We start from the raw sequence: 22,959 nt of genomic DNA, 5'->3' as shown, positions 1-22,959 counted from the left end.
TGAAGAGAGCTCTGTCTCTGGGACCAGTTTGTGTCTGGAGCAGGACTGGAGCAACCCCCCCCTGGATGCTGCCACCCAGGTCAACTGCCCACCTCACTGTCTGGCAGCCACAGCCCTGCAGCTCAATTTATCCAGCTGTAAAGTGGGTAGAAATCCCTAATTAACAACCTGAATGTAATGCTGATTTAATTTCCATAAATCGTCCTGTAAACTCTGATTAAAGTCTATGTCGATAAATGCAAAATCCAATCATGATTTTGCAGAAAGAAAACATACCAGAACGCCAGCATGTATTTCAGACTCCAAGAGCATTAATTCCACTGGCATTCCTGCAGTTTCAGATTTTCAGACTGCACTAAACGCCACTGAAAACACATTTGTGGTTCCTATCCTCATCCTAAATCCTGAAGCGTGCCACAAGGCTACTTGGCCATGCGTCTCCTCACCTGAAGATCTTTGTTGGCTTCTGCATCTGAACATCTGCTGGCAGAAAGAAGGGATTCTTCATCCACAGGGCAGCAGCAAACTCAAAATCGTAGCTTGCAAAGGTGCAACAACGCAAAAACCAAAGCTCTGCACCCATTCATGGAGCCAAACCACTCTTTACCACCACAACAGCAAACAGGTTTCAAGGATTGCCCTTTCCCAAAAGTGCAGTCCAACGAAGATGAAACGAAACCAAATTCTTTTCATAGTTTAATTGCCACAGTCGCTGGGGGACGAGTCTCTGGAAAGACCTCCTGTGCTGGATAATTATGTACCTCTATCTCAATGTTTGGAACACAGCCCCAGCATGCTTTTTGGCCTCCACAATTCTGGCTTCCTGACTACAATACCATAATCCCTCCTGGAGTCTCAGACTCAGTGAAAGCCACACGTAGTGTTTATTTTTCCCCTTGAAAGGGAACTCTGTCTCTCTTCTCAGCCTACACTTTGGGGAGGAGTTGTCAGCCCCCAATGATTGATGGTTCTCCTTGCCACTCGCTCATCAAGTCAATTTTCACCTCGTCACATACCTGCCCAAATTTTCTTTGCCAAACTGACAAGCATGGGAAAGCAGACTGGTTTGGGAGCCCAACCAAATTCCTCCAAGCTGTACTTCAGTTTAAACACACACACACACAAACAAGTAGTACTTGTTCAGCAGTGGCATTAATTAAATTCAATGCTCAGTGTTCTTTTTAATCTACTTGCATTGTTGTTTATAAGATGTTTATCACTCCCCAGGGACAGTACAATTTGTTGAGTATGTTAACCAAATCAATACATTGCTCACTGTATAACTTTTCAGCATCTTTCTCAATTAGGCGGGGAATAGCAAAATCTGAGTGAAATATGGATCTTCACAAAGAACCCTGAAGTCCTCTAAAAGCCCAGTAGCTGCATCAGAAAAATCCAGGTAGATGAAGCTTTACAGCTAACAGCTTTATATACACAATTCCACTGACAGGAATTCTGTGTGGACAGAAAATGACAGAAATACACATCCGTCTATAAGAATATATATACACATATATCTAACAAGACTCTTCAGCAGAGTTCAATCTCCAAGCAAATCTGAGCATCACAGCTATTAAACATTAATTTTGGAGGACTAATGGAAACCGGCTGGCAGCTTCAGTACTTTTTCATTGTTTGAACTTCTTTCATTTGCTTTCCAGGACTACCCTGTTTTTCTCAAGTCTTTTGCCACCAAGAGATCGGGGTGGGGGGGGGGGGGAAATCTGCATTTTAATTGACATTCCAGAGAGAGGGAGAAGTCCAGAGGCTGCTGATTGCTGTCTATTCAGCCCAAACAGGCTTTTCAGATGAAAATGAGAAAAGGCTAGTGGAAGATTTACAGGGATTTGGTACAAAGGAAACAATGAAGTTTTAAATGTTGATAGCGTTTCACACCAAACGCATAATGGGTCCCAGTTTGGAGGGCCGTTTTGCATTTAAATATATATTTCACTGACGATTTCTCTCCCCCCTTATCTCAGACGGGACGGTTGTGCCCTGCGGCCCCGCTCCCGCAGCACGGCGGGGGCAGGACCGGGCTGCGCCGGGCTCCGACCCGGGGCTGGTACCGAGCCGGGGCTGCTCCTCCGGGGACGAGCCCCCTTTCCTCACCGGTGCTGCCCGTCCGGCTGTCACCGCTGGAACCGTCCCCAAAAACACCCGTGCACCCACCGGGATGCGGGCAAGGCAGCAACACAGCGGTGCTGCTCGGGCTTCCCCCCGCACCGCAGCGGCGACCGATTGACTACAAACCGACCCGCAGCCCCGCCGGGGAGCAGAAGGGAGCCCCGCACCGGCACAGCCCGTCCCGGTCACCCCCGAGCCCCGATCACCGGCACAGCCCGCCCCGGGGATCCCAGAGCCCCGCACCGGCACAGCCCGTCCCGGGGATCCCAGAGCCCCGCACCGGCACAGCCCGTCCCGGGGATCCCAGAGCCCCGCACCGGCACAGCCCGTCCCGGGGATCCCAGAGCCCCGCACCGGCACAGCCCGCCCCGGGGATCCCAGAGCCCCGATCACCGGCACAGCCCGCCCCGGGGATCCCAGAGCCCCGATCACCGGCACAGCCCGCCCCGGGGATCCCAGAGCCCCGCACCGGCACAGCCCGCCCCGGGGATCCCAGAGCCCCGATCACCGGCACAGCCCGCCCCGGGGATCCCAGAGCCCCGCACCGGCACAGCCCGTCCCGGGGATCCCAGAGCCCCGCACCGGGCACCCCGAGCCCCGCACACCGGCAGAGCCCCGGGCCCCGCGGAGCGCTGCAGCGCGCACACGGCGCCGAGAGCGCGGCGGGACCCCCAGCCCTGCCCCGCCGCCTCCCCGGGGCCGCCCCTTCCCCCGGCCCGCCCGCTGCCTTTACCTGCGGCGAGAGCGCCGGGCGGGCGGGCTCCGCTCCGCGGCGGCTCCCGGGCTGGGGCGCGGTGCCGAGCGGCGGCTCCCGGGACGGGGCGAAACTCCCGTGCGGCCGCGGTCACGGCGCGGGCGGCCCCGGCTGGCGAGCCCGCAGCGGCGCAGCGCCGCGCATCCCCCGCGGGACGCGCCCGGGGCAGGCAGGAGGGCGGCGAGGCGAGGCAGGAGCCGGCCCGGCGCCCCGTCCCGTGCCGTGCCCTGGCTCGGCCGCGGCGGCTACCGCCTCAGAGGGGCGAGCCCGCCGTGCCCGGCGCCAGCTGCCTCCTCCCCCGCGCGGGCATCGCCGAGCAGCGCGCCGCGGGTCCCGCTCCGCTCCATCCAGCCGCCCGCCCCGAGCCGCCGCAGCTTTGTCACGCCGACAGCCGCCTCGGGTGGGAGGTGGGTTTTCTCTCCCCCCTTTCCCCCTCTCGGCGCACTCCTCCGGCTCCTTCCTCCTCCCCCGGTCACTCCCCCCGCTGCAACCCGAGCCGTTTTCCTGGACGGCGCTGCCGGGCTCTGCCAATCGCCGCCGAGCCCCTTCCCCCGCCCGGCCCGCAGAGGTGCGGAGCCGGGAGCCCCCCACCCTGCCCGGGGGTCGCGGATGCTCCCGTGACTCGGACCTGGCGCACTCAGCAGCACCGGAGAGGGGCAGGAGGGGCGCAGGGGAGTCCCCGCTCCGGCCGCTGCCTGCCCGGGGCAGCGGGGCAGCGCATCCCACGGCGACCGCTGGGCTGCAGGGGAGGAAACCCGCGCAGCCCCCGGACGGTTGCTCCACTGAAAGTTTTCCAGCGGATTGGAAAGGAAAGATGGGGGGCGCGGCAAGTACCTCCGCAGTGACTGAGCCTGGGCTGCGGCACTGCCAGTCCGGCACTGGCAGCATCTGCATCCTCACACAAAAATGGTACCATCACAACAGCCTTTCCCGAAACCTCTCCTGAAGTGTTTCTGGCTCAGAAGCCATGGCTGGTCTGTGGCCACTTCTGTCTAGGGAGGATGGCTGGATAACACCCACTCCAGAAATCACCCTCAGGAGCCTCTCAGTTCAAAGCCTGATTCCAACTGCCCCGTGAATTGGTCTGACAGTGCGCCTTTAATACCTGTCTGTGCAGTGCCCAAATGGGAAAAGTTGTTGAAAAGTTACGCAAACATAATTTGCTTGGACACACAGATTTAAAACTGCATAATATGGGTATTCAAAATTCAGTATGGCTTAGCGTGATCCTTGGCTAATAAAACATTTGCTTTAGATACCATCAGCTAAAAGGTTTTGAATATGGAGTCTGTGTAATGCTTGCTTGTGTAGAGTCAGCTTGACAACAAAATCAATAAGTGGTGGTTACCTCAAATTTAATCAGTGTTGATCAATTTAATGTTACTTTACTTAAGCTCTATTGTACATTTTATATGTTGTGTGCAGTATTGATCAAGGGGACTTTCAAGGACTGTGGCCATACATCATAGTGTAACTCTATTTACACACTCCTAGACACCAAAAACTGGAAAACAAGTTTCTGTAGAATATGTTCTTACCTCCCAGCACGTATTTCCCACCAGTACTGCAGTCTTTATGAGGGATGGCAGACAAATTTGTAATTGATTGGAAACACAGGTTTAGTATTTTTTGTTGTTGTTGTTCCTAAAGCAACAGACATCTGAATGTTCTAATTGAGAAGCTGAGATGTCACAGTCAAGATCCAATTTTCCCAGCTCCGGGCATGTCCATCGCCCATTGGAAACATTGTTAACACATTCTCACATAAATTATTGTCCGGCACAGGAAGCTGCAATACCTTTCCCCATTCATCGATATCTTTGCATACTCTGAAAGAAAAGGAAGCATTCCACTAAAAATGACAAATCAGAACACCTATTTCCAAGGTCTGGAAGCACTTGTCAGAATTTATTCTTTTGGAGGATGAAAAGATAGCAGTCTATCAATAGCAGCCTTTTCTCTTAAATGAGCCACATTCTCCTAAAGTGGCCCACAACAGCCCAGCTCCTCAATCTGAGAAAAGCAGAAGCATGTTTGGAATTAAAGGGGTGGGGGGGGAGATCAATTCTGTCATCATATTTAGGCTTCAAGAGATCTCAGTGGGCCCAGGGAGCCTTTCATAGCAGTTAGGCTGCTGAATGAGAGCATAATCTCTTTACAGTTTTTTCCTCCTCCTCTCAAAGTGGCTGGGATCTTTTCTGTGAGCCCTCCTGCACGTGAATGGTGTGGCTAATAAGCCTATTAATGAGGTTCCACAGCAGAGTGTGAATAGGTAAATAAGCCCCAATCTGTTGAGGTTCAGGAGCAAGGGCAGTAAAGCCATCATGAACTAAAGGTGACAGTTTGAACTGAAATAGGAACAACAGCTCCAGGTTTCAAGCGAAAGAATAGACAGACAAGGCACACATTCAGGCTCCTTCTACCCCCTACCGAGTCCTATTTTCTCTCCCATTCTTCCTCCTTTATAAAATGTCTTGAGTAGTCACCCATTTTTTCAAAAGCTCTTGAGACGTCCTTTTTCATCCTGGCAATGATACATCAATAGGGAGGAAGGAAAATGAGGACACCAATGCTCCTTTGCCCCGCAAGTTTCAAAAGCAGAAACAGCGCTGTGTGCCCTCGCATATGGAAGCGGGGGAGGAGAAAGAAAGTTAAATTGAATCTTTCAGCCCTGCCAGCTCTTTGTGGCTGCTGTCAGCCGAACCCCGGTCCTCCCTCTGCACGCAGGCGGGGATACAGTTAATGTTCAACAGGGGCAGGGTCCAAGCCCTGCTCCAGCTGCAGGGAGGGCACAGCTGGGCTCGGCCAAAGCCCCAGCGAGGGGCACGCAGAGGTGAGGAGATGAATTATTTCCCACCCAACATCTCCTTTACCTGGCAGGGTAAGGTGAAGATGTGCCTGACTTCAGGCTGCTCCTGGGCTGGACCCACCAGAGCCCAGCTCATCCATAAAAGCCCAGCTTGAAGGGATGGAGGCAGAAGGTTAAGCAGCTGACGAACAACTCGTGTCTGTGGAGAGATGAGGTGAGATGGGCAGCCAATGCCTCCGAGTAATGTGGGAAAAGTCACCTCAGAAAAAAGCACAGCAGAGCTTCTGAGCACTCTCAGTTCTAATCCTTGCAGATTCTCTGACATTTCTTTTAAGTGCTGGAGATATCAGTGCAGCCAGGGCTCCACGGGAACTGGCTTCTCCATGGAGTTCCAGTGAGGAACCAGCCCCAGCTCCTGGCACGTTGCAGGCAGATGGCAAGGGAGGCCATGGGTACCTCAGGGAAGCAAGTTAGGCAGCATTGATCTATTCTCCAGGTGCAGGACCTGCTGACATGCCACAGCTCCATCTGATGAAAATAGGAATAAAATACACAAAGTTAAATTAGGGGGGAAAAAAAGAAAATGAAACCCCACAAATTCAAGTCTTAGAGGTCTATGGGGAGAAACCCTCTAGATCCAAATTCAACCACACACATCACTGAGGGTTTTCTCCATGAAAGACAATGGGAATCAACAATTCTTCCCTGTTATTCAAACTGTCCCATCCAGAAATTTCTCCTGACCATGCTAGATACGATTAAATGCTTGTCTAAGATTTCTTTAAAGCTCTTCCAAGGCTAAGTGTCTAAACCCAAAGTTTGGCAGCTAAAATATTTACCTGGTTTCCAAAATGTTTATGGTTTTCTTACCTGGAAGCTTTGGACTATTTTTTAGGGTACCAAAGAGCAAATCATAGGAACCCACTTCTGAAAATATTTCTTTGTCAAAGACAGGCAAAGCTGCTCTATAGATTTTTCAGTGTCTTAGAGAAAAGTCATTTCCTATAAAAACAACCCCTTTCTGAAATAAAAACTACAGCAGAGCAGTAGTTCCATCATTAGTTCTCTCCAGGTATTAGTTCAAGATGCTGCTAAGCTGAAAAACTGAGATAAGAATTAATTATTTTAATGCCAATAGATCCAATAATTATCCATGAAAGTATGAAGCAGATAGGCTACCAAGTTCTTTCACAGCAAAATGTGTATGGGAAGGGGGGCTGCAGTTCCTGGCCCATCAAGGAACAGTTTTACTTGTTGTTTATCAAACAAAAAAACCTCATTTTGGTTAAGCTAGAGAAGGGGGAAAATTAATTGCTTTTGTCTATCAATTTTTGATCTTCCTCTGCATTATGAACAGCTGAATATTCTAGGAGATCCTTTTTCAGGGAGTAAGGCCAATCAGTTGAGAAAAAAATTATTTTCACTGCTGCTGTGTCAGTGTCTTGTAATGGCATTTGAGTATCAACACTCCCCTCGGATTGTTATGCCTTGTAGCCATGTAACCTTTCTGCTGCTCCTCTCATTTTGTGTGTCTTAAGGAAAATATTCCAAAAAAATATTTGTTGTTTTCATTACAGTGTTGCAAGATATATTTAAGCAGGAAATATGGTGTGTTATGAGCAGGGATCCTGGACATTCAATGATTTTTGCCCTTCTCCATTGGCTTTCCTGGGAAAGACACTTAATTTGTCTGTGTCCAAGCTCTCCAGCTATGAAATGAGAATAATAGATGCTTCCTGTCTCCCACCCTTTATCCAGTTCATCTATTTAGATGGTAAGCTCCTCATCTCTGACCATGTTTTTATGCATGGCTTAGAACAATAGGACACTGATCTCGGCTGGAACCTCCAGGCACTTCCATAATGCAAATATTGAATACTAAATAATCAAAATAAAAGAAAATCCTCAATTTATTATGGATTCTCTCATAAAGAATTTGTCACACGCTGTCCTGGTAGAGCACCCCTGGCTCTCAGGGAACAGTATCATTTCCAAAAGAGTGGAAAGCAGCATCCACTGGAGAAAATCTTTTAGCAGTGAGCTCCTTTAAAACCCTGTGAATAAACTCCTCTGAGCGCTGAGCAGGGCACAGCAAGACAGAGCCAGACTTATAAAAACGAGAAGACAAAGGCTGCAAAGAAAATTTCTCCTTCTGTTACAGAACTTGGGTATATTTTGCTTGTCGGCCCATGCACTTCTCAATTCTGTTTCCAGCTGATCAATACCCGCTGGTTGGTTTCACTGGAGCCCTGTGTTGAACTCGACCAGCTGTGGTTGTGGCAGCTTCCCCTGCAGTGTTACATCAGATCAGATTCTTCTCTGGTGACACCGCAGGGTTCTGCAGAGGTGCTCGAACTTTCAGGCACAACCTCGGAGCAGAAGGTGTGAAGTCAACCTTACACCAGGGTTCATGTTACAGTTTAAACCCTGGAAGGAGCAGGAAACTGTAAGGCAGGGACCCACAGTGTGGGCACACTGCTCCTTCTGGGCAGGGTCCTGCGACCCAGCTGTCCCACAGCTGGGTGCCACCAAATCCCAACAGATCCCTCCTGCTTCCCAAATCCTCTGTTGCAGTGCCAAGCTCTGCATTTTCGCTCTCCCACAGGCCCAGGTGCAGACACAAGCAGGCACAGTCACTCTGCAGCAGTTAAAAATATAAAATAAAAGTAATTCTTCTACTTCCCACCTTGGGTAATAAAGCACTAGATGCCTACAACTATTTCCTTGCCTCATTCTTCTTAACCCTCAAACATCTTTCAAGTCAGCATTCTCCAAGCAGTTAATATTCTTCCTCCTCTCCCTGTCCTTTGCAAATAGTTTCTTGTCCCTATCTCCTAACATAGTTTTCACTGGAATTTGCTTCTTCCTTTATGTGTCTCTCTCAGTGAAAGCCATGTCTTTTATCAGCTCCAGTCCCCACTGTAAGATGACCTCCTCCTCCACTTTGCCAGGTGATTGTGGTACCCACAATTTCACTTCAGAGACTGGACTGCCTTGGAGAGAAGCCAGTGACCTGCCCAAGAGAGTCTCCACATAAACAGAGATGCATCAAGGTTTAACAGCCCTCATTTGTTAACTCTGTAACCACATTCACAAGCTGCAGTCCCAAAAATGGGATGAAAAGGTAATGGTCAGGCAGATGAAGCCCAAAGACAATTTGATACAAGCATGGGGAGTTCCTTAAACTGAAGTCATAGAAAGGTTTCCTACACACAGACCCAAACTGTCCTTTTTCCCTGCTCCCACAGCCACAGAAACACCCTTTTCTCCTTCATTCTTTTCTGTTTTAAATAAAGGGTTGCAGGGAAGCTTGCTTTGCATGAAATCCAGACTTGCATTACTGAATATTCACATGCATATGAATGAATATTCATATATGTATAAACACACAGCCATAATTCAGGGCTTGAAGTCCTGCTTTTGATTTCGATAGCCAAGCTGAGGTCAGATTCCATCTCTTAAAGGATTACAAAGGTTGTATTGGTGATTGCTGGATGAGAAACACCCAACAACCCTCATGCTGCTCCCCTGATGCCAACTGAGCAGAGATCCTGCTGGAGACTCCCAGGACTGCTGAACACAGTGGGTCAGGAAATGTTTTGCTCTGTGGGTACAAGTAAAGAGGCCAGCAACTTGATTACAGGGGAGGCTTAGTTAAATATTCACTGGGATTCATTATGTGAAAACCACTAGAAAGGAACAAGTTTCTACAGGAAGGGTAGGGCTGTTTTATTCTTGCTTCTGCCGTGAAATGCTGCTGGTGGCTGCGTGCACCAGCTGCTGTCCTCTAGTGGGAGGAATACAACAGCTCTGTGTGGATGTGCAGCAATGGTTTTGCTGGTTTTTAATCCTGGTGCTCCTTTAATTTGCCAAAGAGAGCCTTGGAGAGCCAGCCCTGTCCCACGGGTGTCCCCCACAGGGGTCTCACAACAAATGGCCTCTCCCTACCTTCCCAGGCTGGATGGGTCCCAAAATTTTGGAGGTCCTTTGAAAAGGGCTGTACTGTTGATTGGTGACAATGACAAATCTCAAAAATCTGTCAAAAAAGGAGAATTTAAATGGGGATCCAGTTTTTCAGCCTCGCTACATGCCAATCAGAGCAATTCAGCAATGGATCTGAAAGCAACAAATTTAATTTTTGCCACAGAGGACAAGAAAAGAGTAGTAAGGACTCAGGAACTGGAGAAACATTGATCCCAGATCTACAGAAGGCATTAGCACTAAAAATAGTTTTTCATGGCATGCAAAGGGTGAAATCCTGTGTTGGCCAGCAAGGTAGCTCTGCCTTAAACACATACAAGGCAATTTCTCTCCTGTAAATTTTATTCCCTGCAGCCTTACATTCAGCAATCTACTTTCTGAGGGAAGGAAAAAAAAAAAAGAATCAGCAGTCCCACCCTGCTCCACATGTAGCAACAAGCTCCTGGTTAATTCTAGAAAACAGAGAAACTGAAACATTTTAAACAGAAACTGCTGCGATCGCCAGAGTACAACAAAGGGGGGGGGGAGGAGGGGGATGTGAGGAGCAAGTGGTGAAAAATTGAGCTAAAAGCGAAGGAGCTGCATTTGTACTTGTGCTCAACAGGAAAAACATCATTTACAGATAGGTAGTAATGCGGGTGTAACCCTGTCTCTGCAAACAAACAGACAGCAGGGACTGCAAGCAATGGGTCTCTTTCCATGCCACAGGGGTGCCCAGGGGTCAGGAGAAAGGACAAAAGGGAAAAGGAGCTGAAGGAGGAAAGGAAGGCACTCATATGGTGCTCTCACTGAAACTGTCACGAACCAGGACGTGATGTGGAAATACAAGGTTTCTCTGCACATACCCTGCCCCAAATCCCTGGGTTTCTGATGGTTTAAGGGGTAAGGAGCAGACCAGGACCTTTTTCCAGAGGCGTGTGAAAAATGGGCTTAACCCCCACTTTCCTCAGGGAGTGACTTGCAGAAGACCCCAGAGGAAAATCATGCTGTGATCCCATATGCTTGGAGACATCGAGTTGCTTTGTACTCTAGGAAAATCTGTCTGGTCATTGGATATGTTAAATGCCAGGTTTAGTACTGGGGCTTCCTTTTCTTGGATGCTGAGATGATCACCAAACTGGCCCAGTAGAAAATACCTCCTAATGCCCTTGCATCCAAAATTCTGACAAATTTGCCGTCCATTTGGAGCTCTTCTCTCAATACAGAGAATGGTAGGAGAAGGGAATTAACTTCACCAGAGGGAAAAAGTCTTCCAAAATCCATGTGTCCGTTTAGAATCATGGAATGGTTTGACTTGGAAGAACCTTTAAAGGTCAGCTAGTCCAACTCCCCCTGCTGTGGACACCTTCCACTATCCCAGGTTGCTCCAAACCCTGTCCAGCCTGGCCTTGAGCACTTCCAGGGATCCAGGGGCAGCCACAGCTTCCCTGGGCACCCTGTGAGTGCTGAGTCATGGCCAGTTTCCCTCTCACTTTCCAGCCTGCAGTACAGAGCTCCAGCTCCAGGAAGGGATAAGCCCAATGGCCTGATGCTGGAGGAGAGGCAGGAGCCTCCAGGCACTGCAGACCCCACTCCTGGGGGCTGTGCTGTCTCTCCCAGCCAGATCTGTGGGCTGGGAGCTGAATCTCATCAACAGAGCAGTGAGGAGAAGCAGTGCACAGCTGTTTGCATGGTACATATCTTGTGAATAAATAAACCTCATCTCCAGTGCTGCTGCTCTCTAAACATCTGTGGAGACGTGCATTCACTCAAAACACTCAGAAAATAAACAGAAAGGGAGCTGCTCAGGGAACCCTTCTCCAGCCAAAACCCAGCCCTGCAAAAGTGTCGCCTCTTAGCAGAGTCCAAAATCTCATCAGACCCCGAAATTTCTCTTTTTAAGGAATGCTCTCCGTTTTCTGATGCCAAGACACCTCGGAGGTTCTAGCCTTGGGTTTCCTAAGTCTGATGAGGGTTTTTCCACAAATACTGGGAGGCAGAAGGAGGTACAGAATAGTTAAATGCAGCACAATTGAAAATTAGCTCAAAATGCCGCAAGCTGCAATTCAGATGGATTACAAGATAACCTCAGTAGTTTCAAGAATGTAACAAGAACAGCCCTAAATCAACATAAATACTTGCTCAGCCATTTTCATCTCTGGATTAATGTCAGATTTTTTTTTTGTTCTTTTCTCCTGTGGCATTAAAACCATTTTCCAGCTTTTTTTAGGGAAAGCATTTGTGGTTACTAGGAAAGGGGGTGAGAATGGTGATGGAGCAGGGGGAGTGGGGTGTGTACACCCTCTGGAGAGTTGGGTTGTAGCTGGGCAGGGAAAGGCTGATGCTGGTGGGTGCACCTGGGGGATTTGAAGGAGTTTGGAGGGGACACAGGCAGATGCCTCCTGCCACCCCCACTTTGTTTGTCCTGCTCGGTTTTGTCACGAGGCAGCTGTGACCATTTTCAGTTTTTCTTGAAAGTTTTTGTTTAAGTCCCGGTGGGCCATGCCCAGAAGGCACTGTGATGTGTCCCACGCTACAGTCCCACTCACACTCAGCAGCACTTGACAGCCTCAGAAGTCCTTTATTCTGGGGTAACTTCTGGGGATTTCTTGATAGTCAGAGAAAAAAAATCCCCAGAGAGCCACCTGTAGCTTCTGGGATAAATTTCTGCTTTATGGTCACCTGCAAGCTGGCCACGAGACACACCCGTGCTTGCTGAAGTAAAGATAAGCTTCCAAGGACTTCAAAGGGATTGCTGAAACAGACTGCAGTGGATTTCTGCAGAAATGTAATGCACAGCATGTGTCTGAGGGAATGGAGAAGAGCTGGGGTGGTTTAGATTAGATAGCACTATTTGGCTTTAGAGGGACTTGAGGAAGTGAAAGACACGTAATTGTCTTTTAAAGTGTAATATTTGACTTCAGTTCACCCAACACTGCTGAAGAGCTTGTAGATAAGCAGTGGAAATTATTTCCATGTGAGGGCTGGGTACCACTGCCATATGATGAATCTTCCTAAGAGCATTTTTCTATCCAGGGTGTCACTGTGCTGGGGTAAGGCTCAGTTATACAACTGTGCAGTTCTAGAAATGCATTATTGGATTTATTATTGCTACAGAGCACCCCAGGGCCACATCTCCTTTTATTCTTTATAGAATTATAGAGTTCTAAAATAGTTTGGGTTGGAAGGGTTATTAAAGATCATTTCATTCCAACACCCAGCCTTAGGCAGGGACGCCTTCCACTATCCCAGGTTGCTCCAACTCCAACCAGCCTGGCCTTGGACACTTCCAGGGATGGGGCAGCTTCTCTGGGCTACCTGTGCCAGTGTTTCACACACTCACTGTAAAAAAATTCTTTCTTATATCAACCTTCTTTTAGTTTAAAACCACCCCCCCCTTTTCTGCTCACAACCAGCCCTGCTAAAAAGCTCATCCCCATCCATGCTGGGCCATTGCACATTGCCTCATCTACTGGAAGTTTACTGATGGTCTTTATTCATTGGTTCCAGCTCTGCTCTGTGAATACAAACAGACAGGATTTTACATATTTGTCAGGAGATTGCAGTGTACTCTCAATGTTTTTTTCTTTTTATTTAAAGTCAATAACATCTTTCAAGAGTTAAACAGAAGGATGAGTTTCTTCCCCCAAAGGAAAGTACACCCAAATAACCAATAGCCAACCTTTACTCAGTTCCTCCTAGGTGAATATTCCCTATTTGATATCAAGATTTATTTTCCTTGAAGAAATGTGCCAGACCATGCCAACAACATGAAAAATCACTGTAAATTTGTCAGCAGAAACATTTGCTCTGGAGTTAAGCTTGAAGAGCAGAGCCAGAGTCAAGGCTGGGACTGAAGATTAACTGTTTGTTCCATTAAATAATTTACTGGCCAAACACAAAGCATTGTAAAGTGTGTGTGTCTCAGGCCAATAAAGAAACATCTGCACAGCAAAATTTACCTACACGTAGTCCTCAATTGCATGCTTTGAAATTCCTCGTATAAATCTCATCTCCCTGCCTATCTGGAGGGTATTATTCCCACTCTCCTGGTTAGCTACAATCTTAAAATGCCACCCTGTGCATCTCTGCTGATGAAAGCCATGAAGGCAGCAGAACATAGGAATTCTCACAGCTGCCAGCTTGCAACCCACCAGAGCTTTTCAGGTCTGTGCCTCATTGCCAGTAAAGAGAACCTCTGTAAGGAGGGTTTTTCTGTCTATTTTCAGTAAACACAGGGAGATAAACATATGCCATTTTCCTCCAAACACTCTTCAGCAAAGTATTGGTTTTGCTTCAAAAAGTAAAACTCTTGCCGGTAAATAAATTTGTTTCCCCAAAGCGAGCCACTTTCTAAATGAAAGCCTGAATTTTTCTGTTCATTTCAATAACTATTGGGCAGTAAGGTTGAAAAAGCAATAATTTGTGAAGCTGTGTTGTACACAATGAAGAATCATTTAGCATTGGCAAAAGGATGGATCCTGGCTTTGGCATGCTGACAAATGAAAGAATAATTTTCCAGTATTTTTATCCCTTGGATATTGCCTGCTTTTCACAAGACCTTCACAAGAAGTAAATTGGTATTTCAGTTCTCCTCTAGCCCTGTTCTGCTCACAGCTTAAAAAACCCAACAACATTTAATAGAATGAACTCCTAAAGCACAAGGGAGGGAGTCTGACTGATGTCATTGTGGAGACATGGTCTGAGGATTCATCAAACCCACTGATGAATAAATCTAAGCATAAAGTCATGGGAAATACTGGAATCACTGCATCCACGTCCCCAAAAAGCACTTTCTTGTTTACCTACTAATTCCAGAGTATTAAGAGAAGACTTATTATTCACAGACATCACAATAAAATTTGGCATCCCCTGTAGGCATTCCTTCACCATTAGCACAGAGACAGGGAAAAGTCAACTAGACCTCACATATAGGCCTTTATCTTAATTTTCCTTCGAGGTCCTTGTACAGAAACAGCTGAAATGAGTACAAGGGTTCATCTAGATCATGAACACTGGATTAATTTAGTAGATTTATACAATGCTGGGAGAGTTCGTAGGGTACTCTTGGGTTGTAGGGGTGGTTTCTATGGGATTGTATCAAAGGTCCTCTTCTTACTTGCCTTTTTTTTCTCTTCTCATCAAAATCCTGTTGCTGACTGTTCAGCACCTCTGTGGTGACAGCCCTGTCAGCTCCTGCCAGCCCAGGTATTCCCAGGGATGCAGCAAGTATTTCCATGCCCATACTCTCCCCAGCTCATCTGCAGGGGCTCATGGATTCAGGAGCCACTTGGGCACGCAGCAGTGGTTTGGATGTCCCTGCAGCTCAACCACAGCTCCTCTACAAGGGCCAGGAGGAGAAGGAGAAATCCTGCTCCAGCCAGGGAGGTCTGTGCCCACCATAGGGGCTTTTGCATGCTAAGGGAAGAGAAGGAAAATATACTTTATAGCTCCAAAAGTCACTACCACCACTGTATTTTGCATTCCTTAAATATCTAAGCACACAAGGATTGTTTTTGCAGGAAAATGAGTAGAAAGAGGGCTGCTGTGCTGTGCAGTTCATTGCTTGGCCTGGGGTGTTTCCTGGTGAATTATCCCTTAGCACTGGCAAGCAGTAACCCATTCCCCAGGACAAGAAAAGGGATCAGGAGGCTCTGTAAAGGTGAGACAATTCCCTTTAAGCCAAGTCATATTTAATGTCAGTGAGAAATTATTGGAGGAATAGATACAGAAGTAAAAGTACATCACAGAAAAATTCAGAAAATGCCATTTGTTCTCACTTTCCCCCACTTCTTCATGCAGGGGAGACTGAGATAAGACTTAAAGCATGAAGGCAAGCAATGCTTTAGTACAGCATTTAAAACATTTTATTTCACCCAAGTGGAGACTTGCAGCATCTCGTCTGAACTCCTGCATCGCCTGGGTCAGATACTTGCTACCAGAACCTCCAGCATTAAGACCATAACTTCTGGTTGAACCAGATTGTTTAGAAAAAAATAACCCCATCTTAATTTAAGTTTTCAAAGAGAGAATTCGTCATATCCCTAGGCAAATTGTTTCAGATATTAAATTCCCCACTGGCCAAGAATGCACACCTTATTGCTGGTCTGAATTCTTCAGCTTCAGCTTTCAGCCACAAAACCTCATTATAATTTTACTTCATTGCCCTTTCCCCACACCAGAACCCTTTTGCACCAATGGTTTGTCACACAGAGGGGCGTGGGGTGATGCTCATGCTGTCAGGGAGAGATTGCACGCAATAGCCAGTAAACTGTGTAAATTTACTGCATTTAGAGGAATTTCCTGAGTAACTTAAATCAGTGTCAATTATCCCATCTTTTATTTAGACCAATTAAATGTTTGAAAGAAAATAAAAGCCTGGTCAGTTGCACTTTCAGCATGCACCAACAGCAGGGACAGCACTGCATCAAATGTAATTAAAATTATATATTTATATAAAGGTTTAGGTTGGGTATCAGGAAAAGGTTTTTCACCCACAGGGTGGTTGAGCACTGGAGCAGGAGCAGTGGTCACAGCATCAAGCCTGACAGAGCTCAGGAGGATGTTTGGGCAATACTCTTGGGCACAGGGTGGGATGCTTGGGATGTCCTACACAGGGCCAGGAGTTGGACTGGATGACCCTGACAGGTCCCTTCCAACTCAGGATATTCTCTGACTCTATGAAATGGCAATATCAACACAGACCTAAAGCACCATGGCCTGGCATGGCTGTGGCTGCTGCTGACCCCACATCCCCAAAGTGCAAAAAGCCCTGGGCTGCGGGGTCACAAACCAGCAGAACGCACTGCGAGTGGGCTGCTCCTGTGCCTGTCTGCACCTCACAGCACAGGGAATCTGTATTGTGTTTGGCACGGGAGCTTTGAAGGCAAAAAATGCAGCACCTGATTGTTATTTTCCACTGGCCTGTCGGAGGCTGCAGGAGGAGCAGCACGGGTGAGGCGAAGCCGTCCCGGGAGCGCTGCGGCGGCTCCGGCGTGTTGCAGCTTGACGGCTCCGGCGCGTGGGCCGTGCTCCTCCTCAGAGGCTGGCTTGCAACTCCAAGCGATGGCAGAGCACAAAGTTAAGTCCCTGCCTGCCTCCTGGACAACCACATGGGCTGGAAGGATGACCTGCGCAACAACGGCGCTGCTGCCTTGCTCTTTCCTCGTGTGGTGGGGCTCAAACACCCCCCAGGGGGCTGTGGTTCACTGATGGTCACTGTGCTGGGCGAAGGACAGAGGTGAAAGAGCAAACCCCACAGGCACAGCAAGGCCTCTGGTTTTCCACGTGGTGAACGTGTTTGGAGGCGATGATTTCTGCTGTGGTCAATGGTGGTGGCATTGCAGCTGCCATCGGCGTTCCCAGAGGAAGCTCTGCTCCAAAGCAGGGGAACCTCCTCAGTGCAGAGGCCACATCTTAAAGGAATTAAACTGCACAGGTAAACAGCAGCAGTGTGATAACACACCAAATCTATACCTTCATGGACAGCAGGAATGGTTCAGGCAAAGCAGTGAGGTACTGGGGGCTCTTGGTGATAAACAACCCTTTACCTATCATTCTTATAAACCCAGAGATTTTGCAGAAGGGACAGTTCATTTTCTCACTCAACTTTTTATTATTAAGATGTGTTTTGGCTCAGAGACAGCTGAAACTTCAAGAGTTCTGCTGGCTGTATTTTTTTTTTTTAAAGGGCATGTAGTGACAAGACAAGAGGGAATGGCTTCAAATTGACAGAGGGCAGGTTTAGATGAGATATTAGCAAGAGAGTATTTACTGTGAGGGTGGTGAGGCCCCAACACGGGCTGCCCAGAGAAGCTGTGGCTGCCCCATCCCTGGGAGTTCAAGGCCAGGCTGGACAGGGCTTGAAGCAACCTGGGATAGCAGAATCTAGATGAGCTCTAAGGTCCTTTCCAACCCAAACCATTCTGTGATTCTATGACCAGTACATTTTAAAGAAATGTACTTCTTCGTCTTCACCCTACTTTTGAGCAAAAGAATAGACAGAGCCCAGCATTTCCAAGAACTCTTCCAGCAGAGAGCCAGAGGGAACTTCTTAGGGAAGCTGGAAGTGTCATCTCAAACTGAAAGAGAGGACACCAGCATAGAGAGGGTTGAAGAGGAGAGTTCCTGGACACTGAGTTTTAGGTTCTTAGAGAACTAGATTAATACTAATACTAGATATTAGATTAATATTAGATATTTCATTAATAGTCTTGGCACAGGAAATAGGAGCACACTGAATTTTGTTGATAGCATAAGATTGGAAAGGACTGTCAAACAGAGGAGGATAGAAATTTCTGTTCAGGGAGAATGGGATTAGAGCAGACAAGAATTACAAAAAAGACTGAATTCACTGGTACAACGAATAGAGTTGTGCTGCTCAGGATTAACAGTGACAGTTATGCCAAACTTTACCAGCTGGCAATGATGAGAAAATGCAGAACACATGGAAGTTAGCAAGTTTTGAGATATTGAGAGAGATTCTGGAGTAACTTTTTAGATAGTAGAGAGGGAAAATTCCTGCTTAATCTTAGGCTGACTCTGGATACTCAGAGGACGAGTATGATGAGCTGATGATGGGGTTCAGCATCTCCGGTGGAGGCAGGAGCTTTGAACAGCAGCTGCTAATGTCTGCTCTACAGATCAATGGGTGCTTTGCTAATTAAACCCTTTTTATGATGACTATCTCCACTACCATTTTCTACATTTTTTAGGGTCACCACTATAATCAAGCTAAACACCATGTCTCCATATATACATTTCTTTGCAAAATATTTATTCAGAAATGTTCAAAGCAGACCTCACTCCAGACTGAGGCCTCTTCTTAGCTGACAGCAGAGATCTTCCTCACCCCATAGCAGCTGACTGAGGAAACATTTGTCTACAAACAGGTAATTTGGGGTGATGATAGCCTTTGTGTATACAAAACACTGTTGCATTAAACACATCACACGCTTCAGAGGGAAACGGCAAAGTACATCAGGTCAGCAGCTTCTGAAGTTTCTGCAGCACGGCTGGATGAAAGTAAAAGCCACCCTTAACAAGGGGGTTGATACTGAACAAACCAAAAAACACTAAAAGTAAAGCTGGGGTGTGAGTAAACACAGGAATATGCTTTTAGTACTCACTTCTAAGCAAGTTGCACTCAGTACACGAAGGCTCTATTTCTCCTCTGAGCAGTAAGATGTTTCCAGCAAAACCTGGGTTAGAAATAGAGATATTTGCAATGCTTTTATTACCATTATAGTTCATCCAAGATGATGTGTCTGGTTTGAAAGTCACAAAAAAACATATTCTTGTTAAAAATGCTGCCAAAAGGCTAAATGAAAACAGCCCACTGCTGAATCCCATGTTTGCAGCATTACCAGTGGGTTTTTTCAAGGGTGTTTATATAGACGGAGTTTCATTTAACAAGGCAAAAGCCGGAGCTCTCACATACTCCATTATTTCTCTGCAGGTCCTTCTCACCAGGGTTAAGTCTTTACACTACTTCCAAGCAAAGCAGCCAAGAAAAAGAAGAAACAAATGCTACTACTACTGAGCACAGAGGCCTCCTTTGCAAGAAATGTGATTTACGGAATGAAGTTCCTGGCATGTCTGCCGCGGGCTGTCACAACGTGTGCCTAAAATCCAGGGCTGAAATATGATCCCCGCTCCTTCCAAGATGCACTGTGGCTTCTAGCAAGTTCTTCTGGAAGCACAGGCAGCCCTTTGCTAGGGAGCTGGGCTTCTTCTGCATGTTGCCTCTCTAAGAGCTCTTTGAGGGGGAGGACCCTCTTAATTCCCTATGAAGCTGGTGAGCCCTGCTTTGTTGAAAGTTCTGGAAACTTTTCTGTGTGGTTTGGAGAACTGATGCACTTGGAGAGACACAGAGCAAAGCTTGTCCTGGTACCCAGGAGAGGCTTTGTGTTTGCCCTGTCTTTAGCTCCCACACTTGTGCATCAGACACCGGATTGCTGTGAACTGATCCACGGTGGAGATCTCTTTCCATAAATTCACAAAATGGCAAGGAAGCAAGAGAAGCTTGGGGGCTCTCTGGCCTTTGCTGGCCCTGTTGAAGTTGAAAGTATTTTCACTCTCTTTCTGCAGTCCTTTGGGTGTTCCTTTTCCTCTACATGAAGGAAATGCCTTTTCACCATTAAACCTTTCCTCAGCTGCATTTCAAACCCAAAAAATATTTTACCTCTAGCAAATTTTACCTCCTCATCATTTTTCTGCTATCTTCAAAGCCAGCAAGACAGCAGCATGGTCTGCCTCACCTTGCAGCAATAGAAACCCCACCACTATAAGACCCCTTTTTGCCAGCTTTTCCCCAGCCCTTGCCCACAGGTGAACCCATAGGAGACATCCCCCTCTCAAAGCGAACTGCTGAGAGTGAAGGTCACCAGTCCCCTTTCACTTCATTAGTGAAAACACACAGATAACCTCTCTCCTGTGATTTTGGGTAAAACCCAGTGTATCAGTTATACAAAGGAGTTGCTAATGAGCATTATCTGCTGATTAACAGGTATTTTCTAAGAGTAGGAACAAACAAACCTACAAAACTTTCTGCAAAACACAAGAGCCAACAGGAGTCAAACCAAGGCTGCCTGACCGTTGACTCTGTGTTTGCTTCAGCAGGTTCTGGCTCTGGCCCCGCTTGAGCCACGGAGTTTTGAAATCCATGCGTTTCTTCATTCTCATCTTTCAGCCTTGCAGTAGAAATTTTTTCCCCCCACAAATGTCTCCGAGGCTGTGTGGGATGTGGTCCAGCTCCCATTAAGGTCAGTGGGAGTGCTGCCACTGCTTCCCTGTGGGTCTCAGCCCTATCCCATTGTATTACATTTCCAACTGCAATTGGATACAGATTATTTCAATTTTTTTCCTCTCCTAGTGCCCACAATGGGCAAAGTATTTTCCAAACAGAAAAGGTCCCAGTGCATGTCCCTAAATCTCTAGAGATACTGGAAAAATTCTTCTAATTAAATACATTTGACATGCAAGATCACAACTGTTCTCTAATAATTTTTTTAAAGACTTCTCTCTCATGTAGCTTTTCTTAACTGCACAATAGCAGGAATTAAATCCTGATTCTGCTGAAGTTCATGGGAGTTTTTCCAATTAACTTTGTTGGAGCCATATTGTCTTGCTTCATCTCCATCTTTAACACTACTGGGTCACTGCTGAAAATGTTCTGGCAGGAACCATCACAATAATGCCTGGTTTGGGTGACTGGGCTAATCTTCAGCAAAAAAAAAATTAATCAAGTTTCCCCCAGACAGCAAAACAATAAATAGTAAAATGTTAGTTACACTGTCTGATGTGAAGTGTTAAGGAAAACAATGACTACCAGGTGCTAACCTTGACCTTTATATGAAGATTTGGAGACAGACAGTTTAAAGACATCACAGACATCCCAAAGAAGGGATTTCATGAAGGAAACACAAATTTAGAGAGTTTGTGAATGGAGGGCTCAGTCTCTTCTCCCGAACAAACTGACCAGGGGGCAGTTTGGGACTATTTGGGACTCAATCTAGTTACTTAGGAAGATTCAAGTGACAGCTGCCAGCCAGCAGGAAAAACCTGACAGTCACTAATTGGGGGAAAGGCATGGATTTTCCTTCCTGTGCACACAGTACAGTACCAGAGATGAATTACATCATACAGCACTGCTGCTTTGTCACCAGGATGCTCCTCCTCATCTGGAGTTTTTACTGACTAACAGAGCCTGCTCTGCTTGCAAGGCCTGACACCCTAAAAGCAGGTTGTGATTGATGGCAGCTCCCTGCTGCCAGAGCAGCCTCTCCAAGTCACCAACTGTGCGCTGGCCTCAAGTTTACACACACGCTCACGCTGTATTTACTGAGGTCAAGCAGGCTGCATGCATGCTCTATTTACCAAAAAAATATCCACATTTGGGTGGCACAAACCCAAAGGAGGAACTCTGAAACCGCTTCCTGCTGCTGCTGGAAAAAGGAAAGCCTGGATGCCTCCTGTTCAGACAGATCTTGTGGGAAGGAGCCCTGACACTTTCCAGCAGAGCCAGCATGAAGGTGTGTGGTAGAGGCCACTTCTGCACACTGATACCTGGTCATACTCACTGCCATTTATATCAGCCTTTAGGCTGGTTAACTAATTGCTGTGGCAAAAGAAAAAAAAATAGAGGTTTGAGCATACTTAAAGATACATAAATAATGCCACTAATTAAAAAAGATGCCTGGAACTTGCACAGCAATATCTAAAGCAATGGGTATCCCTGCGGATTCGTCCCTTCTCCCAAGTAACAAGCAACAGGACAAGAGGAAAGGTTTGTGTCAGAGGAGGTTAGACTGGATATTAGGAAAAGTTTCTTCGTTGAAAGGGTCATCAAGCATTGGAGAAGATTGCCCAGAGCAGTGGTGGAGTGATCATCCCCGGAAGATTTAAAAAAATGTGTGGATGTGGCACATGGGGACATAGGTTAGTGGTGGCCTTGGCCATGCTGGGTTAATGGTTGGACTCACTGACCTTTGAGGCTTTTTCCAACCCTAATGATGTCTAAATTCTGGGATGATGATATTGATCCATAGCATCTACTCTCCAAGCCACAACTCAAAAGTTTTTATCAGAGAGTTTAGATTTTGCTAGCCACCGAGCAGAGGAATTGGAGGATGTATTAGACTTCCTTCCCCTTTATCCCCCTTGTCTGTCCTCTGCATTTGCATAAGTGGGGAAAGAAGAAACAAAGAGAAAATGCTCTGCCACATCAGCCACCTGCCAAGCCCTCAGGGTAGGGCATCAGTAGCATCAGAAGCATTGGAATAGCTGCTCTGGTCTTGGGCATCTGCTGTGTTCTCATGTCCCCTTCAGTGATTTCCAAGGATGTTAAGGAGAGAGAGAGTTCACATTTCCAGCATGATATTAGCCCTCTCCCATTTTAGGCAGACTCCCTCAGCCAGCTGGTGGCTTGTGAGCCACCTCAGTGAAATGCCACTTCCTACTGAAGCCTGGACAGAGAGCTGCAAATACAACATCCTTGGTGGGAAGGTCTTTTGCTGTAAAAGAGAAGCCAGAGATTTTTTCACTAACACCATACCTTGGTTTGATGTGCTCAGATGCACCAGCAAGGCAAACCATCACCCAAATCAGACATCTCCAGGGAATCCAAGAGGGAGAAACACACTTTGTCTATTTCTTTAACACTTTTGAGCCTGAAGAACACTACTTTGAACACCCACAGTGGTTTTATCTGTAGGTCTCAGGACAAGCTGGACAAATGCCATTGTTCAGGACCTGAAAAGCAAACCTGGAGCCTGAATTCAGCAGAGTTTTTATTGTACATAGTTATTGA

General features: G+C 47.1%; 2 protein-coding genes across 13 annotated transcripts in view; one reads left to right on the top strand and one right to left on the bottom strand.

Moving 5' to 3' along the window:
• Window positions 1–3,804, bottom strand: part of FGFR2 (fibroblast growth factor receptor 2) — an 81,103-nt gene extending 77,299 nt beyond the window's left edge. For 2 of the 12 annotated variants that reach the window (XM_010408099.4, XM_010408131.4), the window contains exon 1: window positions 447–923. In XM_010408099.4, coding sequence (XP_010406401.2) covers window positions 447–583 — 137 coding nt within the window. In that variant the 5' untranslated portion in view covers window positions 584–923. Of the gene's footprint in view, window positions 1–446; window positions 931–2,860; window positions 2,942–3,715 lie in introns of those variants that run through there. The other 10 variants (XM_010408124.4, XM_010408145.4, XM_039553521.1 and 7 more) reach the window with 9 other exon arrangements.
• On the top strand, window positions 958–3,827 carry LOC120410207 (basic proline-rich protein-like). Its single transcript, XM_039553978.1, has 2 exons — window positions 958–1,095; window positions 1,983–3,827. Exons 1-2 carry the CDS (start codon window positions 958–960, stop codon window positions 3,825–3,827), a joined length of 1,983 nt encoding a protein of 660 aa, XP_039409912.1.
• The last annotated feature ends 19,132 nt before the right edge of the window (window positions 3,828–22,959 follow it).

This window comes from Corvus cornix, chromosome 6 (assembly GCF_000738735.6).
Source record: "Corvus cornix cornix isolate S_Up_H32 chromosome 6, ASM73873v5, whole genome shotgun sequence".
NCBI lineage: Eukaryota > Metazoa > Chordata > Aves > Passeriformes > Corvidae > Corvus > Corvus cornix.
This window is presented reverse-complemented; position numbering and strand designations above follow the sequence as displayed.

Excerpts from the sequence above, each read along its gene's own strand:
- LOC120410207 (XM_039553978.1), top strand. The coding sequence starts at position 958 with ATGATTGATGGTTCTCCTTGCCACTCGCTCATCAAGTCAATTTTCACC. Across the intron at positions 1,096-1,982 it reads CAACCAAATTCCTCCAAGCT|ACGGGACGGTTGTGCCCTGC; the intron begins GTACTTCAGTTT and ends CCCTTATCTCAG.